At 39.9% G+C, this 14,030-nt stretch overlaps 4 protein-coding genes across 6 annotated transcripts; 1 reads left to right on the forward strand and 3 right to left on the reverse strand.

Annotated features, from left to right (window-relative positions):
• Positions 1 to 433: 433 nt before the first annotated feature.
• Positions 434 to 2,677, reverse strand: rpl37a (ribosomal protein L37a). The gene is made up of 4 exons (XM_067529207.1): positions 2,545 to 2,677; positions 1,671 to 1,799; positions 1,418 to 1,500; positions 434 to 599 (listed from the first exon to the last, which is right to left on the reverse strand). Exons 1-4 carry the CDS (start codon positions 2,545 to 2,547, stop codon positions 536 to 538), a joined length of 279 nt encoding a protein of 92 aa, XP_067385308.1. The 5' UTR covers positions 2,548 to 2,677; the 3' UTR covers positions 434 to 535.
• Positions 2,678 to 2,798: 121 nt separating this feature from the next.
• Positions 2,799 to 4,829, forward strand: cfap410 (cilia and flagella associated protein 410). Its single transcript, XM_067529206.1, has 7 exons — positions 2,799 to 3,019; positions 3,122 to 3,140; positions 3,269 to 3,315; positions 3,471 to 3,700; positions 3,975 to 4,125; positions 4,205 to 4,304; positions 4,393 to 4,829. Exons 1-7 carry the CDS (start codon positions 2,943 to 2,945, stop codon positions 4,537 to 4,539), a joined length of 771 nt encoding a protein of 256 aa, XP_067385307.1. The 5' UTR covers positions 2,799 to 2,942; the 3' UTR covers positions 4,540 to 4,829.
• orc2 (origin recognition complex, subunit 2) lies at positions 4,828 to 10,442 on the reverse strand. 2 transcript variants are annotated; one of them, XM_067529202.1, is made up of 16 exons: positions 9,750 to 10,442; positions 9,480 to 9,557; positions 9,233 to 9,388; positions 8,820 to 8,906; positions 8,610 to 8,699; positions 8,478 to 8,509; positions 8,296 to 8,353; positions 7,891 to 8,216; positions 7,695 to 7,804; positions 7,467 to 7,599; positions 7,261 to 7,357; positions 7,035 to 7,181; positions 6,757 to 6,928; positions 5,500 to 5,561; positions 5,287 to 5,405; positions 4,828 to 5,185 (listed from the first exon to the last, which is right to left on the reverse strand). In XM_067529202.1, exons 2-16 carry the CDS (start codon positions 9,547 to 9,549, stop codon positions 5,102 to 5,104), a joined length of 1,743 nt encoding a protein of 580 aa, XP_067385303.1. In that variant the 5' UTR covers positions 9,550 to 9,557; positions 9,750 to 10,442; the 3' UTR covers positions 4,828 to 5,101. The 2 variants fall into 2 exon arrangements, with proteins under 2 accessions (XP_067385303.1, XP_067385302.1); XM_067529201.1 differs by having other exon boundaries at positions 8,466 to 8,509.
• Positions 10,443 to 10,580: 138 nt separating this feature from the next.
• On the reverse strand, positions 10,581 to 13,807 carry zgc:162816 (uncharacterized protein LOC571260 homolog). 2 transcript variants are annotated; one of them, XM_067529205.1, is made up of 10 exons: positions 13,648 to 13,807; positions 13,068 to 13,223; positions 12,838 to 12,967; positions 12,150 to 12,300; positions 11,876 to 12,056; positions 11,425 to 11,543; positions 11,187 to 11,313; positions 11,042 to 11,104; positions 10,851 to 10,956; positions 10,581 to 10,750 (listed from the first exon to the last, which is right to left on the reverse strand). In XM_067529205.1, exons 2-10 carry the CDS (start codon positions 13,211 to 13,213, stop codon positions 10,661 to 10,663), a joined length of 1,113 nt encoding a protein of 370 aa, XP_067385306.1. In that variant the 5' UTR covers positions 13,214 to 13,223; positions 13,648 to 13,807; the 3' UTR covers positions 10,581 to 10,660. The 2 variants fall into 2 exon arrangements, with proteins under 2 accessions (XP_067385306.1, XP_067385305.1); XM_067529204.1 differs by having other exon boundaries at positions 13,603 to 13,762.
• Between the last annotated feature and the right edge of the window lie 223 nt (positions 13,808 to 14,030).

Raw genomic sequence — 14,030 nt, forward strand, 5'->3', positions numbered from 1 at the left:
AAATTATGCCAAATCAAAAATATGGATTTAAAAATTGAGTTAAATAACGAGTTATATAACTGACCACACGGTGGCGCTAGAGAGCCCATACTGTAACGATATACATTTCATCATGGGGCAGCTGTACAAAGTTTCTAGCTGTACACAAGAGTGTGATTGCAATCACACTAATTAATTTGGGTTTCAAAATAGGAACCTGAGGGAAGAGAACTGTGGGTCCTCAAAGGATTTAATGCCACCTAAACTCAAACCAAGAAAACCCTATTTTTATGTTATGTCTTGTATGTACAGCTAATGATGATGTACAACTTTGTCTCCACTGAAATTTCTCACCGAGGTATGTCTGGTGATGCATCTCCTTACAGGAACAGCAGACACCTTTTCATTTTACTGCTACATTATACACCACATGTACAAAAACACAAACAAAGGATTCCGCTCCAGACTGCTTTATTTCAGAATACAAAGGCCAAGTCCAGGTTGGTTAAATTATAGAAAACAAAGTCCCAAATCCACAAGTGATCATCGCACTAGTTTACTGGTCCTTCAACTCCTTCAGTCTCCTGATTGCAGACTTGACTGTGACAGCAGAAGTTGTGCTGAGGGGGGAAAAAAAACAAAAAACAAACAAACAAAAAAAACTTTACTCAGGTCATTGTACAAGTATACCAACTTAAGATGCCTTTAAGAGTCACTGATCATTTTCTTTTTCCACAGAAGTTGGTGTAGCTTCATTTACACAAAAGTAAAACAGATTTAAACATCCATGAAGTATTTATTTGTTGAATAAAACAAATAAATCCAATCTCTGACACATTATCATGATCAGTATTTAAAAAAAAAAAAAAAAAAAAGCTCTTTTTGCTTGGCAAAGCAATCTAATCTTCATTTTCCATATTATGGGTCTGCACAGGTACGTCTTTATTTTTAAATCTAACTTCATAATGGTTGGTTTCTGGAAAGGTCATATAGCTAAACATGTCTACCAAAATTAGTGCCTAAATGATCTGAAGTAGGGATGTCCCTATGACAGTATCTGGGATTGGGTCTGATGGCACCCTTGTCCACTCACTTCAAAATCTATGGCAGCTGGAAGAGAGTGCCAATACAGTTATGTGAAACTCATCTATTTAAGTTAAAACAACTATATGGCTGACAGTGGTGTAAATAGCATACTGTTACCATTCTAAAAATTAGAATTCCACTGACAACACCCATAGATGAGGGAGAACTGCAGCATGCTGACAGCATAATGTAATTGTTGATAGTGAAGTACTAGTGTTTGATGACAAATGGAAATATTGCCCTCTTTAAATACTAACGGATACAATCAAATCCACCTCAACAGCTTCAGTATGGATGGCATTATCAGAAAAAGCTGAATTTAGGATCACAGCAAAGCAAAAACAAAACCTACTTGTATGTCCAGGCACCTCCAGCAACCGTCTTCTTGCAAGAACCACAGTGCCAGATACCGACAGCCCTCCTCTTCATCTTGGTCTGCAAGTATAAATTTAACAACATTAACAAAGTTTCAACAGCAGTTGACACAAGGATGTTGCCATCACTCGAATATCAACATCTGTAACATCTGTCCATAATGGACTGCTTTCTACATATTTTAATTGATTAGTTACATCAGTCTTGGTGTTCCTTTGGGTTTTCCTTACCTTGCCACAGAAAGAGCAGGTGTATTTAGCATGCTGGGAGATTTCGATTTTCTTCACCATCTTCCTCAGCGACGCACCGTAACGGGTGCCATATTTACCAACGATCCCCACCTTCTTGGTGCGCTTGGCCTGTGGATTGCATTAACACATACTAATTCAATAACACAAACTGCAATCAATGCAATGTACACAAGTAAGCCAGAACATCTGATACAATGGGTTAAAACTGACCCCAGAACTGCTACTATAGGGGTTGATAAACCTGTCTAAGCAATTTTCTTTCAAATATTCATATAGTTCCCATAGACATGTACCAAGATAACGAGGTTCCAATAACATTATGACTACCAAGCAGATGGGGAAATTCACCATAACTACACCTATATTATACAGACTTTACACCAATGAGCTGCAAAAGACGTAACACCAGCGTGAATAAATTCTTCTCAGCTGTAATGTGAATAGCTAACCAGCACTAGCTTCCTTATAACTGCTAGCCACTTTGCTATTTTCAGCCAATTTCATAACTGTGACCGAGTTTAGATATGACAAATTCTGGTTACGACAAGCAACATGCCACCTAAATATATGAACCAACACCGTCTTTGGGATCTAGAAACCAAAGGCAAGCTGAAATGCCTAGCCCGCCCGGCGCTTGGATTCAGGGAACACAGTAATAGTGGCAGCCATTTCTGTATCATCGGGACATGGAAACATCGTTTTAGCTATCGACAAAATCTCTAAGTTGACACAAATGAGAGTCAGGTCTGGCAAAAAAACGACACCGAAGAATGTAGGAATCTGTATTTATACAATTAACAACACCGAAAACGTTAGATTAACATGGATTAGAAAGGGGACAATCGCAGCTCACCATCGTTTCAGTGGAGACGTAGGTCCAAAGAGGGATTGCTTAACGCGCAGGCGCGATTTACCCACTCGATTCCGCTGCATTATGGGAGTTTGAGTTTTCGCAAACTGCATTTAATTACACATTGCAGTAACATTTGGAACATCAGTACAGCCTTTTGTTGCAGATTTTAAATATCCACAAATCATTATAAACTCAAAATTATATAGGACATTTAATTACCCGTAACTAAGGACGCTTCGATTAAAATGCGCATGCGTGTTCATATGGCGGACGTCAACATCCTGGTGTGCTGCACTAAAATGTTTGTATTCGTAGGTTGTCATAATGCGGCAATACGGTTTGTAAATATATAGCGCATTACACTATTATTTCTCGTCGGATACATTAGATGATGTGCTATGAAGCTAACACGGAAATTGGTTCTCGCTAAGGCTAAGGCCTCGGACTTGGAAAGCGTGAAGAAACTGAACTGCTGGTAAGTTCTTCAGCCCATCACAAATATCGTGAACCGTTTTACCGTTTGCTGATTCGTGTCGTATCTGGTATTTTTGGTAACGTTTTGTTTATCATTTTGCAGGGGATGCGACCTAACTGATGTGAGTAATTCAAGATTCACTGGAAATCGTATTTGTCCCGACACTGAATCCGCTGTTTATTTTTAAATGTATCTTGTGATTGGTTTGATTTAAATTGTATGCACATAAATGTTCCTCTTTCTTACCAGATTTCTATCTTTACTCAAATGCCCAACATTAAGGTGCTGACACTAAGGTTGGTATATGTTACTCTTTGCAGTTTATCTCTGCTACACACACTATATACAGCCATGTCAGTGACAACATTGAGATTATGTTTCATTTGCATGGAACCATTTAAGATGAGCAATGAATCCTGACTGCAATGTTTCTCCTTTTCTCTCTCTGTAGTGTCAACAGCATCTCATCTCTTGCTCCTCTGGCTGGCTGCCTGTATCTGAGTGAGCTCTACCTGAGAAGGAACATGATTCCCTCACTCTCTGAGCTCTTCCATCTGCGCACACTGACACGACTCAGAGTGCTCTGGTTGGCTGAGAATCCCTGTTGTGGAACTGACTCCAGCCAGTATCGTCTCACTGTACTTCGATGCCTTCCTCGCCTTCAAAAGCTGGACAACCAGGGTGAGATCACGATGTCCTATTTGGGAAAGAGTGAAAAATAGAAAAGTAGTGCTAATCAGCAAAGCATTCTTTCCTCATGTGTCATTTTAGTTGCTGATTTGGAGATGCTTCATCAGCCAACATTGCCAAGTTCTCATGAAATTGTAAATGTTTAATTTACCATCGTATCTTGAAACGTGGAGGGTTGATTCATGACCTTGGAAATATATGCTGAAAAGCAGCAAAGCAGATAATGTACAGCAGTTAACACATGTATAATATATTCTGTGTGCAGTAGTGACAGAGGATGAGATTGCACTAGCTGTCATGGAGGGTGAAGTGGTCACCACTCCACCTGGTAGCACCCAAAACCAGATTTCCACTAATGGACTCCCAGATGCAGAAATAGAGAATGACCCGCTTAACTATAACATGGTGGAGACCAAGTAAGCTTTACAAAATAGACACCAACACTCATAAAACATTGACACATTAAGATAAAACATTTGTCTTTTTTCTTTTCAGTAAAATTAGAGAAGAGTTGGGGATGAAGCCCCTCTCCAGAGACAAGTTCCCCTCTCTTTCTTCACCATCAGCAAGAGACAGCAGATCATCTATGAGAAAGGTAATTTATTGCAGGCCATAATTTCCTAAGAAGGACTTCAAATGTTCTATACACGTCAGCTATTAGCTAATCACTGTGTACTTTACAGTCACACACACTTGATGCAATTCTGCTGCTGCTAAGAGATTTGGATGAAGAGGAGCTTCGCATCGTACACACAACTACGCAGAACAGACTACAAACCTACACTATGGACTTAGAAACACTAAGAGATTCACTGCAGACAGAAAACTGACAACATTCAACACTGAAATGTTTTACAGCATGCAATTAGGGCCAAACCTCTCACTTCTCCATTTTCAAACCCAAACATCACTATAGGGATTTAACACTCCCTTTAATTTTATTTATTATTATTTAATAATAATAATTAGCAACATTTTTCGTTTTGACATGTGGTTGGATAGTCTTTGCTTTGAATTTTTGATAGCAGCATGCCTTACTGCCTTGTAAGAACAAAAAAAATGTAAGTTTTGCTACTGTAAATGTAAATCTATTTCTGTAATTAAAGACAAGAAAACGCTACATTTACTCAGATTTTAATTACACATTTACTAGCTGAAAACATTCATACTGGCAAATAGTGTGAATGTCACAGTTCTACAAAGGCGTTTAGGACAAGTCATAACATTTCATGGAAAAGGTTTTAAATCACTATTTAAACTGTGCAGAGCATGTAAGGTAGGATCAGGTGTTATGTTCATCATATTTAAGTGGAACTTTACAGTGTATAGATGCTTGAAAGGTGGAGATTAAGTCTGGAATTATATTTAGCTGAAGTTTAAAGTCTTCTCTTGTCAATCACCCTCCTCATTCTCCAGGAAATCCATCAATGTGCTAGCCTCCACAGCAACAATCAGGTACTCCACTCCATCTGCACCCTGGAGAATTGTGGAAATAAATGTAAGTGGGAGACATTAAAGTCTACATAGACTTAAGCCAGGGTATCAGTTAAGAAAACAGAAATTAAACAGAAGTCCACCTTGCGTGTCCGTATGAGTTTGTGGTCTCTGAACTCAGTCAGCTGAGTCCTCAGTGTGAGGTCAGAGTTGACCAAGAATGCCTCTCGACAACGCTGGTAGAAATCTTGGAATGACAACCCTACCGAAAGTGAAAGGCAAATAATGCAGTCTTTAAGTATTTCAGTGATACTGTTGGGGACAATCTGTCCAGAAGCTTAGAAATATCTGTACACCTGTATATGAAGGGTTGTCTTTGTTTTCCAGTTGAAATTTCACCAGCAGTTTGAAAATTCCTCTACAGAAAAAAGAAACAACACTTTCATGAACTCACCAAACCAAGACAATAAACAAACACAAACTACTGGTCAACAAGCAAGAAAAAAATCCAGCTAGAAGAATAAAATTAATAAAAATAAAAATATTACTAATTGTCATTGTGAAGCAGGGGCTGGTGCACAAGTAGAAAAGGTGGATCAGGTTGTGGACAGACCTGCCCAGGAAGGGGAGGGCAGAGGAGCTGCAGGCCTCTTTAACATTTGAGTACATCAGGTCCAGTGCCTTCTCCCTCCCTGGGGTGACAATCCACAAACTGTGTGAAGGTGGAGAAGGTCTTGGCGATGGTTGCATAATTAAAGGCAACTGAGATCTAATAGGGTGTCAGGGTGTCAGGATGTCGGGTCTGGAGTCTGGCTGCAACTGAATGTATGAAGTCCCTCTGCCTCATATAGACGGCGATCAATATGGCGTGTGAGAAGTCTCTGGGGGTATAGTACGGACTGAGGCTCACCGCCGACAATTCAATGTCCGGGCAACAGACTCTTTCTTTTACAGTTACATGACCAGTATGACATCCCCTGTTGTTGATGTAAATGAGCACCCCAGCCCCTTCCCTTCGATCCGCCTGCACTGTACTGCATTAAATACTGATTCATGTGTCGGGCATACGGTCCAGCACCCACGTCTCCGTGAAACACATTAGTCTACACTCTCGAGAGATATGTTCCTTCCTCACCAGTGCAGTCAACTCGTCCACCTAGTTCTCCAGAGACCTCACCTTGCCCATATTTAGAGATGGCCATGCGACTTAAATCTTCCAACCCGCGCTCGCCTTCCTTTTTTTCCCACCCCTCCACGGCCTCTCGCCGCTTTCCTCCTTATTTAGTTCGAGATGTTTAAATTCCGAAGGAAACTTAAATTCACGGTGCCGGTCTGCTACAACCCTATCACTTGTCCCCGACAGCAAACAAAACAGGGGCTCCAGCTCCATACAGCTGTTGCGAGCTAGTCACAGTTTAAAGCAGGAAAAGTTACGCGATGATAACAAACAAAGATTAAAACTCCCTCAAACCGCACGATCAGAGAGGGTAAGCTTTACTCAACAGACTGGATAATTCACTATACTAAAATACCACTAACATATGAAAGAGGAGGAAAAAAAATCAAAAGAAAAAGGAGCAACTGCAACAGGCAGCGGCCCGTGTCTGTGATACCTTGCATTGGGTGTCAAGCTGCGAAGCACGTGTGTGAGGGAGGACAGAGCAAGAGTGCCAGTCTGCTGCACCAGAAGAGAGTTTTCATATGATGTCTCCTCTGCGTAGTGCTCGTAGGTCACACACTCCCACCACAGCCAGTTAAACTGGCTTTGCTTAAACTGGTCCCACACTGGGAACACAGAGAAACTCCGCTTCAAGGATTTATTTAGATATGGAAGGTCAGCTTTAAAAAGTTATAGTCATCAAAATAATTAACGCTTCCTCCAAACACCCACCCAAAGGGGCGTTGATGTGGTCTAAGGAAGCCACCAAGTGCAGGTTGGGGAGGGATGCCAGCTGCCCCAGAGCACTCTGGGTTTTCTCTCCTCGCAGCATTGGTCCATCAATGTTATGAATTACCAGGTACACATGAATATCTTGGCCTGGGAGGACACGTTTAATTTTAAACCATAGAATTTAAACGTAAAACTTAAGATAATTACAATTCACAAACATACTCACTGTCTTTAAGCTTCTGAGAGATGAACTGGATCTGGTCTGATGGTGTTCGGAAACTTCCTTGGTGCTCTAGAACATCACATGTCAGAGCATTTAAGATCTGCAATAAGAGCAAATATATAAATAGATCAACATTGTTCCAGTTTATTTAATATTTCAAGTGATAGAGAGGTGTAAATTTTAAAATTATGGGGCACATCTATACTGACTGATTTAAGAGTAATTGAAGGGAAAAATCCATTGACCACAAGGTGAATTTCTTCAGACAAGTAAGAAACACGGAAGTCCTCAAGCAGAGCTTTTTTGCTGCCCAAGCCATAGACCAGCACACTAAAGCCCAACCTACACACAAACACACACAGATACTTTTTGTTTACCAGTACTAGTATGCTGTAACACGCAAAAGCTACCAAATAGCATTAGCAAACCACACTCACTGTAACTGTAACATCCATTTGCTGAAGTGCTCTCTGTGTTTCCCGTTGAGCTGCTGGATCTCTTTTGAGTAGCAGGAAGGCTTTCCTTCTAAGAGACGCACCAATGTGTCCTGAAAATAAAGACAAACATGACCTCACAGGTGGTGAAAAGGCAACAAGTGTAATACATTAAAATCAATGGCTGTTATTTACTGACCCTGTCAAGCTTTGGGGTGTGTAAACGTTCAAGAGTGCGGTCCGATGTCAAAACTTTGGAACTACCATGAGCTTCGAAATACTCCTCAACCATACTGGGCTGGTTGAGGGGTTCAGATGTGCTCTTGCTCCTCTTAGCAGGTGTCTTATAGAGAGCTGCAGATAAACCTTTACTAGGTGTTCTTGGGGTCTTTGAGTTCTCCTTGTCTTCTTTCTTGTCTTCCTTCTTTACTTTCCCCTCTTCCTCCATACCATCTTCATCATCATCCTCCTCTCCAGAGTCTGAGGGTGACAGCTCACTATCGCTGTCTGACCGCAAGTTCGGAGCTGAAACAGCCAACAGTTTTAAGATCATAGCTGTTTCTAATCTTATATAATTGAACCTATTGTAAGTTGTTAGACATACTTGTCATTCTCTTCCTGAGCCTGTGTGGTGTTGTAGAGACAAACTGGACCTTTTTGCTCTGATGTACAAAAACCAGAGTAAACATTGAGATTAGAAGCATTGCAGTTTTACAAAACTTTTTTTAAAATGTTGTCAACAGTAAAAAAAGTAATTTTAAAATTTCAAACAACTTGTATTCCCACCCTCCGTGGTGTCCTGTTTTCACCTCCGTGGTCTAGTTAGAGAAGAGAGAAAAAAACCTCAACTGTGTGGACAAAATAAACAATAAATATTAAATATTAATATCAAAATAATTAAATAAATGTAAATTTTACTGCGGCCCGTTCGGGTGGGAGTGGAGGGTTCAACGTTGGGGGTTGATTTGAAGGTCACGCTTTTTCCAGGTGTCCGTGCCAGCTCATTTGCTAAATACACAAAACATGGTACTCTATTATCCAAGTTAATAATCTTCTAATTAATTTTGCTAATGGTACAGAAAGGAAGAACATGAGTTGATCTATGAGTGAGTTGTAGGGGGCTCTCACCTATTTGAGCCATGCTGTGACCACGCTTGACTTTCTGAAATGTGAAAATGGAGGATCCAGCAACTCTGGACATATCCTCCTCATCTTCTGTGAAACCAAGTCAGCAAAAGGAGCCACCAATTTTAAAAAAAGTTTAATATCATTAGCAGTTCTCAGCAGATCTTAAACTTCAACCACTGACCGTTTTATATTATGATGGTTAACACAGTGTATATGAGCTCTGTATGTTTTCACTGAGTTTTATTGGGTGGACAAAATATCCTATCAATATCTATCAATGTAACAGATTTTAAGTCAACAGCAGTACAAACTGCAGGATCCAAAATGACCATATAGCCAAATCAAAACCTTTACAGAAATTACTTATAACTAAGTTTCATTGAACACTGAAAGAGCAAAAACCATTCTCTCACCTTCTACATGGTCTGTTCCTAAAGCTTGGATATAATCCTGCTCATCAAAGATTCCATTTTCATCCGCACCATATTCTGCATGCTCGGTTGCCCGTCGTCCAGCTGGGCTCTTAAACGTTACCATCTTTTGAACAGACCCGCCGCTGTTCTGTACACCTTATAGAGTTGCAACACAAACAGGAGACAGAGACGTCACACACCTGCCCATAAACAAAATCAAGAGGAGTAAAGATCATATTGCTCGCACCCTCCTGTTTGTCCACGATGTGCTCCACAACATCTCCATCCCCAATGAACTTCACTTCCAACACACTCATGGCAGTAGCTAGTTGACAAACACAACACAGAAAAATGTCTCTCGGTCAACGCCGTGTGCTTTATGGCTAACGACGTGTGTAAATCCAGAATCCCTGGCGGAGTTGCCCGTCAGTATACACAATGAGCAGAAACAAACTGCGGCTGAACACTGAACTAAAGTGGAAATGTAAGAAATTGCATCTGATCTTAAGTAACTTACTTGATATTTTCAATATCACCCGATAAAGATATAAGCAAATATGTTAGAAACGTAGAACTAAACCCTGTGATAATGTGACAACTTTCCGCGCCATCCTCCTGAAGTGTTTAAACCACGTGACAAGTGAAAGGTCAAATGGAAACCAATCAGAACGTTCGTTGCAGTGAAAACACGATTTCCCACAATGCTCTTCACATAACAGCACGCGATCTATTGGGTGCTGCTAATTATTACACCCAAGAATGAGCTTTTATCAATAACAATGCCACTGCAAACACAAATAACAACAATTATTATAATTACAATAGAATATATAATATTAATAACATAAAAGTATTTTTATAATTGAATTAGTCATATCTTTGCTGTTGGTAATATATAAGTGGCCTATATAAGTTGCCATTTACCATTTAATACACATCTTTAGTGCTACACACAAAAATTAATTGTAGAGGTGACTATAAAATGTATATATAACATTTAGGATTTATTGTAATATCTGGACTACATGCATCCGCCCAAAGCCTGCTGCAATTAACTGCTGCCTTGAAGCATACGTCTTTTTCAAATTCTGACACAAATTGATACTGAAGAAGTGATGAAGGGGTAACACAGTCCTACATATCTTTTTCATTTAAAAGTATACAATTTATAGTTTATGTGATATGTACATTCTTTTTTTCATACCACTTTAGAGAAAATGTGACACATCAAAAAGTATTATGTGTTATTTCAGCATCAGTATTTCTGTAATATCTCTGAACTTTCAATTTGGAATGATATGCGAAGGATATGCTTCTTTGCCCCAGAAAAATAGAAATATACAGTAAATAATCTTCAATCACAGCCATCCAATTTATTCCATGCTTATAATAACAAACTCATGATCAAGTGAGGGGTTGGACAGCTGATCACCACCCACGTGTGGGTATCCACTTCCCCACCAGACGGCCCTCAGAGTGCACATGGTACACAGGATGCATCGCAGCTGTTGCACAAGACTGCAGAAATTAGCAGAAACATTGAGATAAGACAATGAGAGATAAGGAGACACACAATAAATGTTACACATGACTGAGCTTAACAATAAACAGCACTTACATGGTAGGGGATCAGTGTGAGCAGAGTGCCTAGAGGGAATTTGCTGTAATCCAGTGGTCCTGAAATGGGCTCCACTCTGCCATGCTCCTGAGTCATAGATACAAGCCTGGAGGGAAAAGTCTTTCATCAAGTAACTTCAGTCACAATTGAGTTTAGTATTGAGAATTAATGCGAAAGTAGATACTCATTACTTGAGGTTTGAGTGTCCTTCAATTACAGCATTTCCAGTGGGAAGTTTTCCAGCTCCATCCAAACTGAGAGGAGAAATGGTAGGAAGAATTTATGAAAGGGTCAAATTTAAATTCTGCAAATACAAAACTAAGCAGACAAAGCCACCTGATTCCAGTCCATCCACAGTCAATGAGGAGTTGGTTCCTGTGAGGACTGTGCCCAATGACCCTTGTCAAAACCCGCACAGCCACATCCTCCAGACTGCAGGAGCCGATCAAAGACTGCTGCACATCTAAAATATATCAGATATACTTTAAAAAATCATCACCGTTCTTTGCTCCAATACAGTTACTTTTTTAACATAATGCTAATTTCAACTGTGTATCTACATCCACCCACACACCATAGAAGACGTAGTTTCCAGGATGCACCTCACTGAGCCGTGACATGTCTTTGACTGGGTGACTGCAGGAAGGAGTGGAGCCAATGCTGGACTTACAGGTGATGCCAATAGACTTCAGTCTGTCAGAAAACAAATCCAAAGAGGTTAAATAATGATCATATTAATATAGAATTTCCTTGGACATTGATCTAAATGCTCAGAATCACTTGCACTTTTCAGGTGTTACAACTTTCTTATTATTTTAACTTTATTGTCTGGTCTTTTACAACCATGGCCTAAAAAAAATATTTAAAGTATTGGGAAAGAAACATCTCATGAGGGAGAAATAACTTCCTCAAAAAAGAAAAAACAAAACTAACTAATAAAGTAGGGTTCCTGCTTTGTAAGTGTCAGTGTTTATGTATTTTAACCTCTGAAGCAGGTTACACATGGAATAATTTGTATGCCTTACTTTTCTATGAACTGCAAAGTCAAGCTGGTGGTTTCCTGGGCAACAGCCTGTATTTGCTCTACTCCCATGCAGTTATAAGTATTCCCACAGTGAGCATACACTCCTGTTAGCTGCACACCTTCTGCCTGCGCAATGGCTTGAGCCAATCTGAGCGCCTCCGGTTCCGAGTGCAGGACACCAGCTATGACAAAGAGCAAGCACACAATCACCAGGTGCTCAGAAGATGATGAGCAGCAGGTGCAGCAGGTGTTTTGTGGTTTCCCTGTCGGTTTACCTCTCCCATTGCCACAGTCAAGTTTCAGCCAGATGTGCCACAGTCGACCATCTTTTAGTGGTCTCTTTTTTAGCTGCTCCAGAGCATCAGGATGATCCAATAAAATCTGGAAGAGCTCCAGTCTCTCTGACAAGACTGCACAACGCTCCACCTAGACACACACACACATGCAAAATTGAGTCAATAATTAATTAAATTTAAGATACTAAGCTTTGATAAGTAAGGTAAAGGTAAAATAATGATGTAGAATCTATTTGCAGTTAGGAGATAAATCAGCTAAACCATTTTCCATTAGACATAGCCTACTGTTAAGAGCACACAAAGCAAAATTAAACAAATAAAAAACATTCGTCAGTCAATTTTTTTGGTCAAGATCTTAATGAAGCTACAATCGACAGCTTATTTAAATGATATGCAGTTGTGAGAAGCTCCCCCATCACTTTTGTTACAGCAGGCATATTTACCTGTCATACACAGTGTTATTGTTTACACCAAGGGTCACTTAATAAACAATGTTATGACTCTAAAACTAAAGCAAGTAAAAGGAATTGGGCCAATCATGAATTTTATTGTTTACACTTTCTTTTCTACTTTGTGTTATAGGCAATTATATACATTTGTAGCACTCAAACATTTGGGCGATTATTAGGATTTGTTTGTTGTAATTACTTAATACTTCCACTAAAACCTTATCAAATGGAATAGAGTATGCATAAATGATGTCATCAAATCCATGGTCGGCATAGAAACAGGCCTCAGCTAGTGTGGAAACCACGATGCACCTCCGTGATCCACCTGTCATTATGTCTGCACACTCACTAGAAAAACAAATACACAGACAAACATCAGTATCAGAATAATCTGTGAGTTTATAATGTGTGTGTGTCTGTGTGTGTGTGTGTATGTGTGTGTGTGTACAGGGTTTTGTGGGTCTTCATGTGTGGGCGAAGCTGTACACCCAGCTTCTCAAAGCGTTCGATCATCCTCTTGGCATTTCTCTTCACTTTGTCCACATCCACCACCAGAGCAGGAGTACACAGGGCTGAGAGAGGCTCTCCCTCCATACGGGCAGCACTGCAACACACACACACACACTTTACATTTCTAATGCAATTAAACATTTGCGAATTACTGGCTTCAGTTCCAAATGTCACCATTAAAAGCTAACTTGCAGTTCCACTGTCACTGTAGTTTTATAGTGCCTCGAGTTATGTAATGTGAGGTCACAGAATTTGAACTTTGAAATCTCAAAACCAAGATGATTTTTGTTGAAGCGCTTCTTGTTTTCCAGCTGATACTGACATACAGAAATAACGTAAGTACCAAAATATAACTTAACAAAAACATTAATATAGCGTTTATGCGTAAGTAAATCAGATAAGTGAGCATTAATTGCACGGTAACATACTGTGAGGAATATTAGTGACAGATAATGTATGGAAGTAATTTTTACCAATAAAGTCGACAAACACGGCTGGAAGTGATTTGAGGTCCTCACCCAAATGCAGGACGTTGCAGTCACGTTACTTCTATGGTGTCCTTGAGCGGTCAATTCTCAGCAGCGGAATTCGTCTGTGAGCCTCCTCACTGAATGGGGTCAGATGCTAACAGGCGGCCGAAGTACACAAACTGACTACTCACGTGAAAGGATAGGAGGAGAGAATAAAGTCTTCACCCAAATTGAAGTAGGCTGGCTTTTCGAAAATGTTGCTGTACAAGTACAAGCACGCTTTTGAGACTTCTCTGTCAGTCAGACTGATTTGATATAAAAAAATATTATTTCGTATAAACAAAAAATGTTGGGACGATTTGTAAAATTTAAATAAAAACAGAATACAACGAGTTGCAAATCTCATCAACCCATAATTTACAATAGAACAT

This window comes from Channa argus, chromosome 14 (genome assembly GCF_033026475.1).
Source record: "Channa argus isolate prfri chromosome 14, Channa argus male v1.0, whole genome shotgun sequence".
Classification (NCBI taxonomy): domain Eukaryota; kingdom Metazoa; phylum Chordata; class Actinopteri; order Anabantiformes; family Channidae; genus Channa; species Channa argus.